Source organism: Balaenoptera physalus (assembly GCF_965194825.1).
Source record: "Balaenoptera physalus genome assembly, chromosome: 18".
Lineage (NCBI taxonomy): Eukaryota > Metazoa > Chordata > Mammalia > Artiodactyla > Balaenopteridae > Balaenoptera > Balaenoptera physalus.
The window spans coordinates 73,800,413-73,817,224 of NC_138899.1; the positions used below are offsets into that span (position 1 = coordinate 73,800,413).

General features: G+C 39.5%; 1 protein-coding gene across 1 annotated transcript in view; it reads right to left on the reverse strand.

Annotated features, from left to right (window-relative positions):
* The window catches only part of B3GLCT (beta 3-glucosyltransferase), a 112,893-nt gene that overhangs the window by 22,352 nt on the left and 73,729 nt on the right, over positions 1–16,812 (reverse strand). The window contains exons 10-12 of the mRNA XM_082435346.1: positions 15,735–15,804; positions 5,646–5,759; positions 3,449–3,548 (exon numbers count right to left, since the gene is read on the reverse strand). Of these exons, the coding sequence (XP_082291472.1) occupies positions 3,449–3,548; positions 5,646–5,759; positions 15,735–15,804 (284 nt within the window). The remainder of the gene's footprint in view (positions 1–3,448; positions 3,549–5,645; positions 5,760–15,734; positions 15,805–16,812) is intronic.

Here is a 16,812-nt window from a genome sequence, read left to right on the forward strand (position 1 = left end):
GAGAGCGCTCTCTCCATGGCACACAAAGAAGAGGTCACGTGAGCACACACCAGGAGAAGATGCCTCAGAAACCTCCCATGCCAGCACCTTGATCTTGGACTTCTCCAGCCTCCAAAACTGTGAGAAATAAATTTGTGTTGTTTAAGCCACCCAGTCTGTGATATTTTGTTATGGTGCCTGATCTGCCTCATTTACTTACTTATTTCTTTCTTTATTATAAGCATGAACTCCCTGATTCCTAATTTTAATGGTTGATAATCCATTATCGTCCTTAATCATACTGATGCTCTTGTCCCAGATTCTGCCAAAGAGAACCTTTCCAAGCTCACTTCTGTGTCCTCTGGACATGCACTTTTTTTTCTTTTTTTTCTAAGCACTTCCTTACTCTCTGGTATAAAAAAAGAATGTTCCAAATATCTTCTTGTATCTTCCTTGCCTCAGCCTTAAAATCAGTGATTTCTCTGAGACTGGTTCCTTTTAGTAGAAAAGTAGCAATATTAGTTCTGGTCATTAGTTGCTCAGGGCTACTGGGGTATCTTTGCTTCTGGTCTTCTTTGGTGGGAAGGACTAGGAAGATGTATGTGTGTGTGCGTACACACACACACACACACTTTAGAAATCATGAGTCTCACAGAAATTATGAATTCTTGCAGATTTCTCCACTCCCAATCTTCCAGCCCTACCTTAGGCCTCTTCCTTGACCTGGCCCGTCCCATCTCCTCCCACAGTGAGCACCACGGTTCCCAACCAACGCTGTTACCACTTACTTACCTACTCAGCCCTACAGTGTACCTAAAATACCTTCAGAGCTGCTTCACCCACACGGCGACTGAAAACTCAGGAGTTGTCTGACATCCCCCCCTCCTCCCACCCCTGACTGAAGGTGTGTCTCTAAATCCTGTCTTCAACAGTATTTGCATTAGTTATACTTTCCCTTTAGTGTGATTATGTTTTCATTTGAAATGCAGTTGGGTTCATTTGTTTCAGCTTTCTCCTCATCCTTGTTGATTTTTCTCGTCCTTACAGATTTATTTTATTTTTCAGTAGGTAAAATATTAGCATGCTTCCCAAAGTCAAAACTAAACTAAGAGATAAACTCAGCAAAGGGTCACACACACACCCCCCACTCCAACTACCCGATCCTCCCATCCACCCCTGTTTGGAAACTACTTCATGGTTTTCTGGTTTATCTGTCCATTTGTCTTTTGTACAGGTACGTCTACATGGGTATGTTTTATTTCTCCTTCTTTCTTCCATACAGGGTAGCAAACTAAATACATTCTTGTGCACTTGGCTTTTTCCATGTAATGGTATCTTCTGGAAATCACTCAATACAATTTGATTTCTTTTTTCTTTTTTTAAAGGAACCAAAATTTTGGTTCATTAGTTTGATCCTCTGCTTTTTTTGACCTCTACCTCATTATTTCTGCATTTATCTTCATTATTATTTTCTTCCTTGTTTTTGGGGGGTTGACTTTGTGATTCTTTTCCTAACTTGTTGAGTTGGGAATTGAATTTTTTATCTTTATTGTTCCCACTGGCTTGGCAAACCTTATCCATCCCTTTATTGTTAGACTTTTTGAATGATTATGTATCTTTCATATAAAGCATAGAGTTGGGGTTTATTTTATGAGCCAATGTGAAAAGTTTGTTCTTTTATTAGGGGAGTTAAACCCACTCACATTTTGTGATATGACTGATGTTTGATTTCAACACTAAAATTATTTTAGGTTTGAATTATTATACATATTATACTATATGTACTGTGTTTCTTTATATCTACTAACATTCTGGATATTAGAAAGTTTTCTTTTCCTGGTATTTATCTTCTATTTAACTTTTCATGTCTTACCATGCTTTTTTTCTTACTTGGTCTGTCAGTTTTACATCAGTATCCTTTGAATTCCATCCATTACCTGTACAATAGGCCATGATCTTATCCTATTGTCCCTTTTCCTTCCTTTTTTTTTTTTAAGTTGCAAACTTTCTACTTTGTCAGAACATATAACATTTACACACTGTTATTTACCCATGTCCCCACCCCTGCTGTGATTTTAGTTCTACAGTTAAATACATGAAATGCTCACCATCAGTCGTTTTACCCAGATTTCATCTTAGTTGCATGAACTTCTTTCCCTAATACCAATATATTCCTTAGGAAGGGCATGTGTGTAGACTATTCCCTGAGTTTATGTACACTGAGAACCTTTTCTGTAGCCTCAGTACCGAAGAACATCTTAACTGCGTATAAAATCTGTGAGTCACAATTTCTTTGTTGAAAATGTTTCTCCACTGTTACCATATTTCTTATGTTATTTTGAGAAGTCTGAGACCAGTCTATAATCTTCTTGGTCTTTAGATTATTTCATCATTTTGCCTAGAGACTCAGAGGACTTTATGATCAAAATCTAACAGTTTTACTAGGATATGTGAAGAAGCTGATGATCCCAGGTCAGTTTTCCCTGGGACCTACTAGGCCCTTTCAAGATATAAATTAAGGTCTTCTTTTATTTCTGGTAATTTACATATTATTTCTGTTCTTTTGATTTTCGTCCATAAGAGACTCCAATTGTACATGTGTTAGATTTCATTGCTTCCTCCATTTCAAACACAGACATTGTGAATTTTACTTTGTTGGGTGCTAGATGTTTTGTGTTTCTATAAATATTCTTGAGCTTTGTTCTTGGATGCAGGCCAGTTACTTAGAAACAGTTTGGTCTTTGGGGGTCTTGCTTTAGTATTTGTTAGGCATGACCAAAGCACTGCTTAGTCTAGGGTTAGCTATTTCCCACTATTAAAGCAAGACCCTTCTACAAACTCTACCCAATACCTGTGAATCAAGGGTTTTCCAGTCTGGCTGGTGGGAAGAGGTACCATACTCAGCCCTCTGAGACTGGTGGGCACCACTCCCTCTAATCACTCTGGTTGGTTCTTTCTCCAGCCTCCAGGAGTTTCCTCGTACATATGCACTGACTAAACTCTACTGCCTACCTACGGGGCGCCTCCACAGATGTGCAGTGTTCTCTTCCTGTGCAGCTCTCTCCTTTCCGGTGCTCTGTCCTGCAAACTCTAACGGCCTTGGCCTCCCCAGACTCTCAGCATCATCACTTCAACTCAGGGGCTCAGCTGGAGTCCACCTGGGTTCCCCTCCCTGAGCAGCGACGTGGAAGCTCTCTACGACAGTGAGCTGGGGCGGTCACAGGACTCACCTCGTTTGCTTCAAGTGTCTCACGGATGACCGTCGTTTGTCGCCTAATATCAGTGTCTTAAAAACACTTATTTCATATATTGTGTCCTTTCTGGGGGGTTGTTTCAGATGGGAGGGTAACTCCAGTCCCTGTTACTCCATCTTGGCCGGCAGCAGAAGTAGCCGTCGCAGTGTCTGACTATGAATATACGTAGAATTTAAAGCCACCCTAGGCCGGGAATGACAGGACTGACTCCTCACCTTATTAATGTGTCGTCATCTACAATGACTAACCATGCTATGTTGTCATAGCTGTGACTCAGAAATCGTTCCAAGATGGCAAATGTCTTTCCACAATGACCTAGGAAAGGTGAGAGGAAAACGTACAGTGCATTATTTTCCTTAAAATATATATAATTCATTTGGAAACATTATTTTTTTAAAGTGTTGTAAGTAAAAGTGTAAACACTGACATGCACCTTAAGAATTTGAAATTTTAAAAATTATCCTTTTCTAATTTCCATAGACATAGTGAACCAGGAAGAACATTAGAGATCATGAAGTCAAAGTCATTCATTTCGCACATGAGGGACTGAAGACCTAGAGAGGTGAGGGGAATTACACAAGGTCAAGTACAGGTAGGACTAGTATCTTCATGCCAGACATACAAGAAAGTTGTACGCCTCGAAGAAATTACAGGAGCCTGGCATCTTTCCTCAGATCTACTTATTCTGAAGGGAAATATTAGAACCTCAAGCATCACCACCTTTGGGAAACAATGGTGCAAAAGTACAGTATTACACCTTCAATTATTTATTTTGTAAATATTTGCTATTAGGTTTCTAATATGCCAGACATGGTGGCCAGTTCTCGGATGTGCACTAAAGATACAGTACTGAGTAAGACAGAGGCACAGTCCCTTAGATGCCAACAGATATCGAAGCTTTAATGGAAAATGCTGGGGCCAGGGTAGCAATGAAATGTTTGGGAAGAGAACTCAAGACGATAAAAAAGAATAAGCCCCTCTTTTCAACAAAGTATTTGGTGACAAAATAGAGAACAAACCACTTTATTTAACCTTTATTTTCCTTATTCTTGATCTCTTTATTTTTAACCATTATAGTATGTATTTTTGAAAGCCACCTCAAGTTCCTTTTGGATAAAGTAGAATATAAATATGAGCAATAATAAGGTCAGACTAAAAATAAATTAAGAAATCAAGTAAGGAATGCATCAACAAATAAATGATTATTATAGTCAAAGTCTAAAAAGCAAGATAAGCAGAAACAAAAAAAAAAAAGAAAATTCAAACAAAAATCATTTTTCCAAAACAGACAGACTTAGTGATATGTTTACTAACCTTGTCAGCATAATCGATAACTACAGGAATGACATATCTGATCTACACTGTACTTTTATCAATCAAGGCATTATGAGCAACGCTACCATAAAATAATCAAGATAAATTACTCTATAGAACAAGATAATCAACTTACTCTTTTTTTTTTTCATAAAAGGGTTTGGAGAAACCAGAAAACTAAAGAAAAAACATGGCAGGAACACTGGATAAAAATTAAGATGAACAAAGAGCATCTGAAGGTGAGGTGGCCAAATTTCTACTTCCATTTTTTTGAAATAAAAAATGTTTTGAATTAGAAAGCCTGCAATCTGAAGAGAAAAGCAGGCATACTTCCAACAATTTACTAATTATATATATGGATACATATATGAGCTTATACTACATGTAGCCCATGTAGAATGTGGTTAAGTGCTACTCAGAAGTACAAGCAAAATGCGTCCTAGACCATAACAGACCATAAGCTTCAGGAGGATGGAAACTGTCAGCTTCATTCCTGCTTCCCTCAGTATCTACCAATGGCTGGCGTGCAGCAGTTGGGTAACAGTCCTGTCTGGATAAATAGCTAAAATTAAATGAGATGCTTTGTATGGGAAGATGATAAATTAACTCTGGACACCCCATTATGGCCACTATGAAGGTGAACTATGAAGGTACAAAGAAATCTATTATTAAACTCTATCATAACTGTCATATGCATAATTGTCATGTGTGTCAATCATATCAGTATGACCGACTGAAAACTTGTAACCTTTGTTAGCACTAAAAGCAGCACTTAAACCGCAAGAATCCGTCCACATCCATGGGTAAAGATGTGAGGGAAGGAAAGAAAGAAACTTACACGTGGCAAAAATTATACTATTTATAAAATATTTCATTTTTATCCTAATTTACTATAATTACAGAGTGGACATTTTGCTTTTTTTTTTTTTTTGGTGGTGGGATGGTGGGTCGCCGCACGGCTTGCCGGATCTTAGTTCCCCAGCTAGGGATTGAACCCGGGCCACGGCAGTGAAAGCGCAGAGTCCTAACCTCTGGACCGCCAGGGAATTCCCCCAGAATGGACATTTTGAATAAGAGTCGTCAGAACTAAGGACTCACCTCTCTCTGTATTAGGAATTCCCAGATCCACCGTCGGAATGGAACTGTCTGCGTAATCGCTGTAGTATTCGATGTGACCTGCCTGCCCCGCCCAAGTCTGCTTTACGATGGGGACTGAAAAAATGAGAGAGGGGACCGTCACTGGCACAGACATCTAGGAAGCCTGGAATCTCAAAGCGGCAGGATAACCACCTATAAAGGAAGGGAAGCATTACTTGTTCTTCTTCAGGTGTCTCAAGACTAAGCTTGCTTTCTACCCTGAGAAATGCCAACAGCACGGGAATAAAATCCTCTTCTTGAGGCATTTTCACATATACTCTAGAGCCGAGCACTTCTCATTGCTGGTGATAAATACACTGCCTCCATATAAGGATAAATTTTCTAGTCTGATTATACTGTTGTGTTTACATTAATTTTAATTTTAATTAATTTTTCTCTTTTCCCAATAGGCTGCTTCATTTAAAATTCACAACTGGACTTTTTAAATGCTTTTGAGGGGGGGAAATATTATTACTCCTAAGGATTGGAATATTGTATGTGGTTGTAGCTGAGATGTAAACTTGCCTCCCTCACAGGGGAGGGGGGACCTTTTCAAACTACGCATATCTCTGCCCGAAGATTCTAACAGGACCACCCAACCCTATAAAGGGCATGACCCTACCCCTGAGAATCACTGCATATGATGGCTGATGTTACTGAGCTGCACTTTCGGAAAATGTGGAAAAATAAGATGGAGAACGTTGCAGATTCTAAAATTCTGTCATGAACAGATAAATTATTTTAATACAGTGAACACAAAGAGCAGAAAACTCTCCTGGTTTTCTGCATTTTAGGGCGAGATGCTCAAAGGTAGCCGTGTCTCCACACTTGACATACAGAAATCTGCTTGATCACTGTTTGATATTAATTCACTTGACCAACTATCCCAGTAATTATTTTCTTCTGTACTTTTTTTAAGTTACTATCTGCATCTCTAAATTTTAAGAAGGGGTTTCCGTTGTTATTTTAATAGAAAAGATCATCATACCTAGATTTTATATTCTGTTGATTTAAGAATCTCAACTCTGATGAACCAAATCTTCAGTTAATATTTTGAGACTTGATCAGATCACTTATCTTTCCCTTTTTCCCATCTAAATAAAAATAAATGATATGCAAAAACTACCCATGCAATGCCAAATTTAAGTGTCTAGCTATGTCAGTCAGCAAACTGGGAGAGAAACTCAGACAGCCCTTACATAGAAAATACAAAAGTGCACCATTTTATAGTGCCATTATTGACCAGCTTTTAAAAAAGAAAAAGACCAATGAGTTCTGGACATTTGATATAGTCATCTCCAAATTGCGTATTTTAAGCCACTAAGTATTATTTTTATACATTAAAATGCAATTTTTCTGCAATCATAAAAAGGCAGATATAAAGATTTCTCCACACCAGAATGGACAAAGATGCAGTAAATAATACATAAGGTCGCTGAGGGGGAAAAAAAAGAAAAAAGAAAAGAAACCCTTACTCTGTCCAAATTCCAGCACAACAAAAATCAACCTTGGCCCTGCAGTGGCAGCTTGCTTTGCATACAATAAGCAGGACTTACCCAGACAAGGCTCCCCGCAGCCTGCAGCCGCTAGTGGTCGCACTCTTGGGTAAAATGTCCTCCACTGCGTAACGGGAAGAAGCTGTGAGGAAAGGCCAAGAATTTCCCTGGGTCCCAGCACCGGGGTCCTGCAAATTCTGCTTGCACTTTCCTCAGCCTTTAGCCTTCAGATTGTTTGCTCTAAGAGCTTTAATAAACAGCACAGGCATTTCTTCTCAATTCTCTAATTTGAATGAAGTTAAAATCAAAATCAAGTATGAGTTAGCTCTTCACTACACCTAACTACTTGCTTCCAGTTTTCGTTTGAAACAGATGAAACAGAAATGTCACTAAAGTTAAGAATTACTGTTAGACTCAGTGCCAAACACCCCGCACAGGGCCGGGGACGTAGTAGGTGCTCAATAGATAGCAGACTGAGGACTGGGTTTTGTCAGAATTCCAACGAAAGGCCAAGGGCTCTTTTTGGAACTAGTTTAAAGGAAGGTTTTCTTCTTATCAACGATTCATCCTTTGGTACAAAGACTGGTACCACCATTACCAATCATTTGAAAATAGACAAACCATTTCAACACAGTAACGTGTTCTGAGACTCTAACACCAAAAGTATCCAGCAGTGTATCATCTGTCCCCTTATCACTGTAACACCTGTGCATTTGTAAAGTAAGGCTGTCTCCTACAACAGCAGGTGAAGACTATTTGCAACCAGAGTTGATTCAAAATTACTTAAAACTTTAAAAATATTGGTCTCTTTTATTGTCACTGTTTGAATCCTAAATTGAATTCATTCTATTATTTATAATATATTTCATATTGTATTGAGGCACTAGATTCCTAAAGATATTAAACTTGGAGACGATACTTCAATATAGTTATGTGATCTACTATCTCATTTTCAATACAGAGAAGCATACTTTCTCCCACATAATAAAACAATAGTGAATGCCTCTTTCCAGAATGTTTGCCACAAGATAATTTAAAATTGGGGCAAAGTAAAAACTGTACTATTTAAAAAACCCCTCTGCCCAGATGGCGTATGTCTTCCACGTGGCTTTAAAGCCTGGAAGCAGGAGATACATCTCCCTACGAGACCTAGAACACACTTTTACTCCCAGTGAACTGACGTGCAAAAGTGACTACAAGTGAAAATGAACTGACACTTGAGCCCTGTACAAAATCTACCACACAATCAATTGTGCATGATCATTTTGATTTAAGGAGTCTGTTGTTTTCAATTAACAAACGGACCTTTTGTCTCAGTATGACCACAAAGTAAAGCCCTGGCTTCTCTTCTCTTCTCTTCTCTTCTCAGGGAGAGACTTAGCGACAGCACCCAGCGCGTGCTCTGATTCCCGGGTTTAGAGATGAGGCGTCTGGAAGACGGAAGAGCCCCCCTCCTGGCTGACCTAACACAGCAGTTCAGGGCAGTCTGGCCCGTCTTCATCTGCGCAGCAGCCAGGGGAGAACCAAAGTCCCCTTAATAATTCACGCACTCACTTCATCTAACACGGGGTGTGGCCTGCTAGCTGGCTGCATTTTCATTCAAACCCTCGTGTTTTCAATGCGCAGACTGCGCCACGGTACCTACCAGAGGGAACACGGCTACCACGCCCTCTTCAGAGTAAGTGTGTTCAGACCTAGAGGGAAGATCACTACAGTGAAGAGAGCAAGCAGGGTTTTTTTATTCTGAAAGGAGTAAAAGTGTTTATTTTTAGGAGCTCAGGAAGCTGTGAAAAGGAACTAAAGGCTGAGCAAATGGCAATTTAACCTCTTCAGTGAGAGGGAGACACCTCACGACCCACCGCGAACAGAAACAGTGGCTGCCGCGAGGTGTCTGAGACCCGCGTGGGAACCGCGTGGCAGAAGGACACGGAGAAAATCCGTAACATTCACTGACAGCTCACGTCACACGCGGAAGAACACATAACCCAAGAGGAAGTGATCGGGCGGAACGTTCAACTCCAGAGATCTTTTCCTTGCTTAAACATAGCTGCACATGCTGCGGCAGTTCATCACTTTATGTAATACCTTCCAAGTGTCTTTAAGACCCTACCAACTGCTTGCATGTCAGCCAGCACTGCTGTTCCAATGCTGTCAATATGTATTTCTTTCTTAAGCCAAAAGATAGAGTATATTTTTGCTAACTGTGTCCTAAGTTGCTTTATTTCATCTAAATCAGAATCAAGATACAAGCAGTTATCTAAACACTTGTTTCACTGCTGGGCAAAAAAAAAAAAATTACAAGATGTAAAATCATTTTTTCTAATTTTGGAACTTGGCTTTATTATCAATTTTTCCAAAAGAGTATGAAAAATGAGTTCAATGTATATGTTCCCTTGCCTTGACTACAGCCTTAAACAGAATGTTCCATCCCTCACCCTCGTCCCTGGAGGAGCCAGGAGTAGGGGCCGTGGCTAGGGTCCACCTACGCTCGGAACCCAGGGCAGCGCACACACAGTGAGAGCCTGCCTCCGGAGAAGTCACTGACTGTGTAGCCGGCTCTCAACTGCTCACAGATAAATACAGTCTTGTCTGTGTTTATTTTTTCCTTCACTGTCATTTGGTTTTTGTAACTTCAAGTGTTTCTACCAGAGTGCATACAGAAAGAAAAAAGAAAACAAAACCCCCCAGTTCGTGTATTCTGCTTGACTAGAGCAGTAATATGCGAGGACAAGATGGGAGTCTGAATTCCCAGCTCAATGTATATTTTAAATCATCTGACGGTTTGAATTCCTGGCGATCCCCTCCTGCCACGGCTTCTGGCCACGTCAAAACTGACCCTGAGCGCAGCAGAGCATCAACACACCTATCAAGTACTATTTATCAAGCATGAGATTTACAATACATCCACAGAGAGTGCAGCACAGCTCTCTGTGGCAGAAAGAACTGGGGATTTGGAGCCAGAAACCCTGAGCCCCAGCTCCCCTGGCTCAGTCTACTGAGAGGCCGGGCTATTCGTGTCTCAACCCATAGGCAGCTTTCTCTATGATATCAAGCGAATAAAAATAATGACCACATCGCAAGGAACTATCAACATGAAATCAGATGACAGGATACATGTGAAAAACACACCAGAAAATGTAAAAAAAGATTAGCAGTCAGAAGCAGCTACTATGGCGTTGTCACTGAAACTAAAACGATTACTGGATAATTCTCTGGGCCAACTGGTGACTGGACTAGATTTCCTAAATGAGGAGCAGAGCCCACTGGCCTGGGCAGGTTTCACTTTCGTCAAGCAAAATGGACATCAGAGCCCCTAAAATCCCGCTGCCTAGACTATCTTTTCAAACCAACAGGTCCAAGTTTAAAAATGGCTTGTCACAGCAACTCGGCTGTGACATCCTCAAAATACCTCTTAGGTCTCAGGCTGCAGTGATCCCAGATCCAGATTAAGAGCAGTAAAATCAGTGCATCTGGTTTTGGGAGGCTTGGTTTTAATGCTCCTAACAGGCTTCGAAGATTTTATCATTTTTAAAGACCTTTGACTCAAAATTCAAATATAAAAGCATTTGATAGATATCTGAAAGGATTATCACAACCTTATGCAAAGTTAAGAAAGCAATAAACTAGATTATTATAAATGACTACATTAAAATTAGCAAACTTTTTTCATTTCTGTAGAACATGAAAACTACAACAGGGACGGTCCCTAATTTTACTGCTTAACTGTCAACTTGAAAAATGTGTTTCTAAAGAGAAAATACTACCACCCCCATTCCTAACATTGATATTGTACTCCAAATGCAGCTTCAAGAACAAATAAATCAATTTGAGCACTTCTGTTTGCTGTTTAAAAAAAAAAAAAAAGCAGCTAGTTCATTTCCCTTAACCCTTTTTTTAAAAACATCTTTATTGGAGTATAATTGCTTTACAATGGTGTGTTAGTTTCTGCTGTATAACAAAGTGAATCAGCTATACCTATACATATATCCCCATATCCCCTCCCTCTTGCGTCTCCCTCCCACCCTCCCTATCCCACCCGTCTAGGTGGACACAAAGCACCGAGCTGATCTCCCTGTGCTATGCAGCTGCTTCCCACTAGCTATTTTACATTTGGTAGTGTATATATGTCCATGCCACTCTCTCACTTCGTCCCAGCTTACCTTCCCCCTCCCCGTGTCCTCAAGTCCATTCTCTACATCTGTGTCTTTATTCCTGTCCTGCCCCTAGGTTCTTCAGAACCTTTTTTTTTTTAGGTTCCATATGTATGTGTTAGCATATGGTATTTGTTTTTCTCTTTCTGACTTCACTCTGTATGACAGTCTCTAGGTCCATCCACCTCACTACAAATAACTCAATTTCATTTCTTTTTATGGCTGAGTAATATTCCATTGTATATATGTGCCACATCTTCTTTATCCATTCGTCTGTTGATGGACACTTAGGTTGCTTCCATGTCCTGGCTATCGTAAATAGTGCTGCAATGAACATTTGGTACATGACTCTTATTAAATTATGGTTTTCTCAGGGAATATGCCCAGTAGTGGGATTGCTGGGTCATATGGTAGTTCTGTTTTTAGTTTTTTAAGGAACCTCCATACTGTTCTCCATAGTGGCTGTATCAATTTACATTCCCACCAACAGTGCAAGAGGGTTCCCTTTTCTCCACACCCTCTCCAGAATTTATTGTTTGTAGATTTTTTGATGATGCCCATTCTGACTGGTTTGAGGTGATACCTCATTGTAGTTTTGATTTGCATTTCTCTAATGATTAGTGATGTTGAGCATCCTTTCATGTGTTTGTTGGCAATCTGTGTGTCTTCTCTGGAGAAATGTCTGTTTAGGCCTTCTGCCCATTTTTGGATTGGGTTGTTTTTTTGGTATTGAGCTGCATGAACTGCTTGTAAACTGTAGAGATTAATCCTTTGTCAGCTGCTTCATTTGCAAATATTTTCTCCCATTCTGAGGGTTGTCTTTTCATCTCGTTTATGGTTTCCTTTGCTGTGCAAAAGCTTTTAAAAGTTTCATTAGGTCCCAATTGTTTATTTTTGTTTTTATTTCCATTTCTCTAGGAGGTGGGTCAAAAAGGATCTTGATGTGATTGATGTCATAGAGTGTTCTGCCTATGTTTTTCTCTTAAGAGTTTGATAGTGTCTGGCCTTACATTTAGGTCTTTAATCCATTTTGAGTTTATTTTTGTGTATGGTGTTAGGGAGTGTTCTAATTTCATTCTTTTACATGTTGCTCTCCATTTATCCCAACACCACTTACTGAAGAGGCTGTCTTTTCTCCATTGTATATCCTTGCCTCCTTTATCAAAGATAAGGTGACCATATGTGCATGGGTTTATCTCTGGGCTTTCTATCCTGTTCCATTGATCTATATTTCTGTTTTTGTGCCAGTACCATACTGTCTTGATTACTGTAGCTTTGTAGTATAGTCTGAAGTCCAGGAACCTGATTCCTGCAGCTCCGTTTTTCTTTCTCAAGATTGCTTTGGCTATGCAGGGTCTTTTGTGTTTCCATACAATTGGTGAAATTTTTTGTTCTAGTTCTGTGAAAAATGCCATTGGTAGTTTGATAGGGATTGCACTAAATCTGTAGATTGCTTTGGGTAGTATAGTCATTTTCACAATGTTGATTCTTCCAATCCAAGAACATGGTATATCTCTCCATCTGTCTGTATCGTCTTTAATTTCTTTCATCAGTGTCTTACAGTTTTCTGCATACAGGTCTTTTGTCTCCCTAGGTAGGTTTATTCCTAGGTATTTTATTCTTTTTGTTGCAATGGTAAATGGGAGTGTTTCCTTAATTTCTCTTTCAGATTTTTCATCATTAGTGTATAGAAATGCAAGAGATTTCTGTGCATTAATTTTGTATCCTGCTACTTTACCAAATTCATTGATTAGCTCTAGTAGTTTTCTGGTAGCATCTTTAGGATTCTCTATGTATAGTATCATGTCATCTGCAAACAGTGACAGTTTTACTTCTTCTTTTCTGATTTGGATTCCTTTAACTTCTTTTTCTTCTCTAATTGCTGTGGCTAAAACTTCCAAAACTATGTTGAATAATAGTGGTGAGAGGGGGCAACCTGTCTTGTTCCTGATCTTAGTGGAAACGGTTTCAGTTTTTCACGATTGAGAATGATGTTGGCTGTGGGCTTGTCATATATGGCCTTTATTATGTTGAGGTAAGTTCCCTCTATGCCTACTTTCTGCAGGGTTTTTATCATAAATGGTTGTTGAATTTTGTCAAAAGCTTTTTCTGCATCTACTGAGATGATCATATGGTTTTTCTCCTTCAGTTTGTTAATATGGTGTATCACATTGATTGATTTGCGTATACTGAAGAATCCTTGCATTCCTGGGATAAACCCCACTTGATCGTGGTGTGTGATCCTTTTAATGTGCTGTTGGATTCTGTTTGCTAGTATTTTGTTGAGGATTTTTGCATCTATGTTCATCAGTGATATTGGCCTGTAGTTTTCTTTTTTTGTGACATCTTTGTCTGGTTTTGTTATCAGGGTGATGGTGGCCTCGTAGAATGAGTTTGGGAGTGTTCCTCCCTCTGCTATATTTTGGAAGAGTTTGAGAAGGATAGGTGTTAGCTCTTCTCTAAATGTTTGATAGAATTCGCCTGTGAAGCCATCTGGGCTTTTGTTTGTTGGAAGATTTTTAATCACAGTTTCAATTTCAGTGCTTGTGATTGGTCTGTTTATATTTTCTTTTTCTTCCTGGTTCAGTCTCAGAAGGTTGTGCTTTTCTAAGAATTTGTCCATTTCTTCCAGGTTGTCCATTTTTGGCATATAGTTGCTTGTAGTAATCTCTCATGATCCTCTGTATTTCTGCAGTGCCTTCACACTTTTTTAATGAAAGGTATTTGTCAAAAATCACCCTACACTGCCAATGCAGGGGACACGGGTTCAATCCCTGGTCTGGGAAGATCCCACACGCTGTGGAGCAACTAAGCCATGCACCACAATTACTGAGCCTGTGCTCTAGAGCCCACGAGCCATAACTAATGAGCCTGCACACTGCAACTACTGAGCCCACGTGCCACAACTGCTGATGCCCGCATACTCTAGGGCCCCTGTGCTGCAACTACTGAGCCCGCATGCTGCAACTACTGAAGTCCGCGTGCCTAGAGCCCGTGCTCCACAAGAGAAGCCACTGCAATGAGAAGCCCACGCGCCGCAACAAAGAGTAGCCCCCCCTCGCAGCAACTAGAGAAAGCCCACGCACGGCAACGAAGACCCAAAATGCAGCCAAAAATATATAAGTAAATAAAAGAAACTTTATAAAAAAAAAATCATCCTACAGAGCCTTTACAGATTATGAAAAAAACAAAAGAATATTAAATCTAGGTTAAATTTATGGTAAATGAAATTCTAAAGTGCTATATTGATTTTTGATAGTATTTTAGGACTCATAATGAATGCATATGTTTATTTAGGCTGATTTAATAGGACTTAGAATTTATCATGACTATTTTAGGTAACCATGAAGGTTTATAGTAAATGTACTTTTAAGATAGTGTTGACTATAACAAGATTTGAATTTATGTCAGTGTCTTAAACAACACTTTAATACCAAATTATAATATTCTTTTATTTGGAAAATATGTTCCCCTTTAAAATATAACTTGTAAATATATTATCACATAAATTATATAAATGAACTCCCCACATAGCTCTAATCCCACAAAAAAAGACAGCTGGTTTAGAAATCTCTCCTCTATAAATATCACACTCTTGGTGAAATTGAGTCTGTTCCTGGAAAAACATTAAAATATGTGCTAAAATTAGAAAATGCAAAAGACTGTCTAACCTTCAATATCAGAAAAGTGCTGCTTGAAATAAGGTGAAAAAAGAGATAAATTATGTATTTATATTTAAGATAGGCTTTTTAAAAAATAGTATCATAATAATTTAGTAGAATTCTGTAATGACACCAACAATTTGAATAAAAACAACATTCATCTATCAATACACGCAGGATTTCCTTAAGAAGGAACCATTGCTTGTAAGGCACATTTTTCCTTTTCTCTATATATCTACATGTGAGCAAATACATATCCTTACTTAAAAGTTCTGATGTGTGCATTTGAAATAAATATAAAAAGAAGGAACAGTGTTAGAAAAACATTCTTTTGGCTTTCTGTTACCCTGAAATCCCCTCTCATACTCTTCACACAGCTCTGAGACTGCACTTGGACACAACAGGACATTGTTTTGCAAAACGGATTGTTATTCACTTACTGTCTCCTAGATTGCCACAGCTGAGCTTTTCCATTTCCAATTTAAAATACTGCTCTGATCAGTCCTTAGAAGGGCTGTGACCACTCATGTTGCAATACAAAATTGTCTTTTCTAATTGATCTGCTGATTGAGGTGGTATGATGAGGAATACTGATTAAACAAACTGCTTCTACTTCAATGACATATTTGTCATTGTCCCTTTTATTTTGAGGGTTGAGTTTATATCTGGTTTGTACTGTTTTTTTTTTAAAGGCAGTTTGGATTTTGAAAGTTCAATAAAAATGAATAACCCAAAACATACTTCTGTCACCATGAAATTTCTTGCATGTCTTTACTGCAACAAAAATATCCTTCTTCTTCACTGGATTTCCCTAAAAAAAGAAAAAAAAATATATGCATACATGAGTCAGTGTGTCTTAACTGCACATCCACATTAGCTCTCACATGCTCTCAAGTTCAAATTCACCGATGTCAGGGATATCAGACTTGTCTCCAGGATTAAGTTTTAGGGGAAAAAAGGAACTGTAGCTCCGCTGACCACAAAGCCTTTGCTCAGGCAGACCGGCACCAGGATCCCGGCTCTGCATTTCCACTGTGTCACCTGGACGAGTGTCCTCAGCTCTCTCAACTTTGTCTGCTCATTTAGGAAATTGGGATGATGACCACCTGTGCGGCTGCTTTTATTACTACTGTTTATTAAGCGCATCACAGGTACCCAGTAAACGTTGGCTACCTTCCCTTGCCTTTTTCCAGCTGGTGAAGATTTTGACAAAGGGAGAGAGAAGTAGGGGGATGTTTTAGTGTAAAATAAGAGATGACTCCCTTCTGGGGGCCCAGCCTTACTTTGATGTTAAAGTATTTTTATGGCCTTTTATCGTCTACCCAAATCTAGGCAACAGCGATGTTGTCCTCTGCCAAAGGCAGGATAACTTCAAACACTTTGGAGGAGCCTGGAGCCCTGCCCTGTTCCAACCCAAGCCGATCACTCAGATGAAGGGGCTCACGGAGGGGCTTGTGGACACTCCACACCCAGGCCGTGGGCGCTTCACGGAGGGAGCTGGGTGGGGCGGTGTGTTCTGGCCCCTTTATCACCATCTCAGGCCTGTAGTGATACTCAATCCTAATTCTGCATCATTTGGGGCTGGTTTATAGTGACATGTAACTGCAGTTTTGTCATGTCACTCAAGGCACTAGGAGGTCAACCCCTCCAGATTGTCCAGGAGAACATTAAAGATCAAGCAAGCATAGTGTCTAAAAAGACCTTTCTCCCTCAGGAGCTGTGCCAACAGTACAGGTTCTCTCCCACTGTTGCAGTGTGTGTGTGTGTCTGTGTGTACATATATTCCTCTTTGAAAATGCAACGCACAGACTTCTGTATC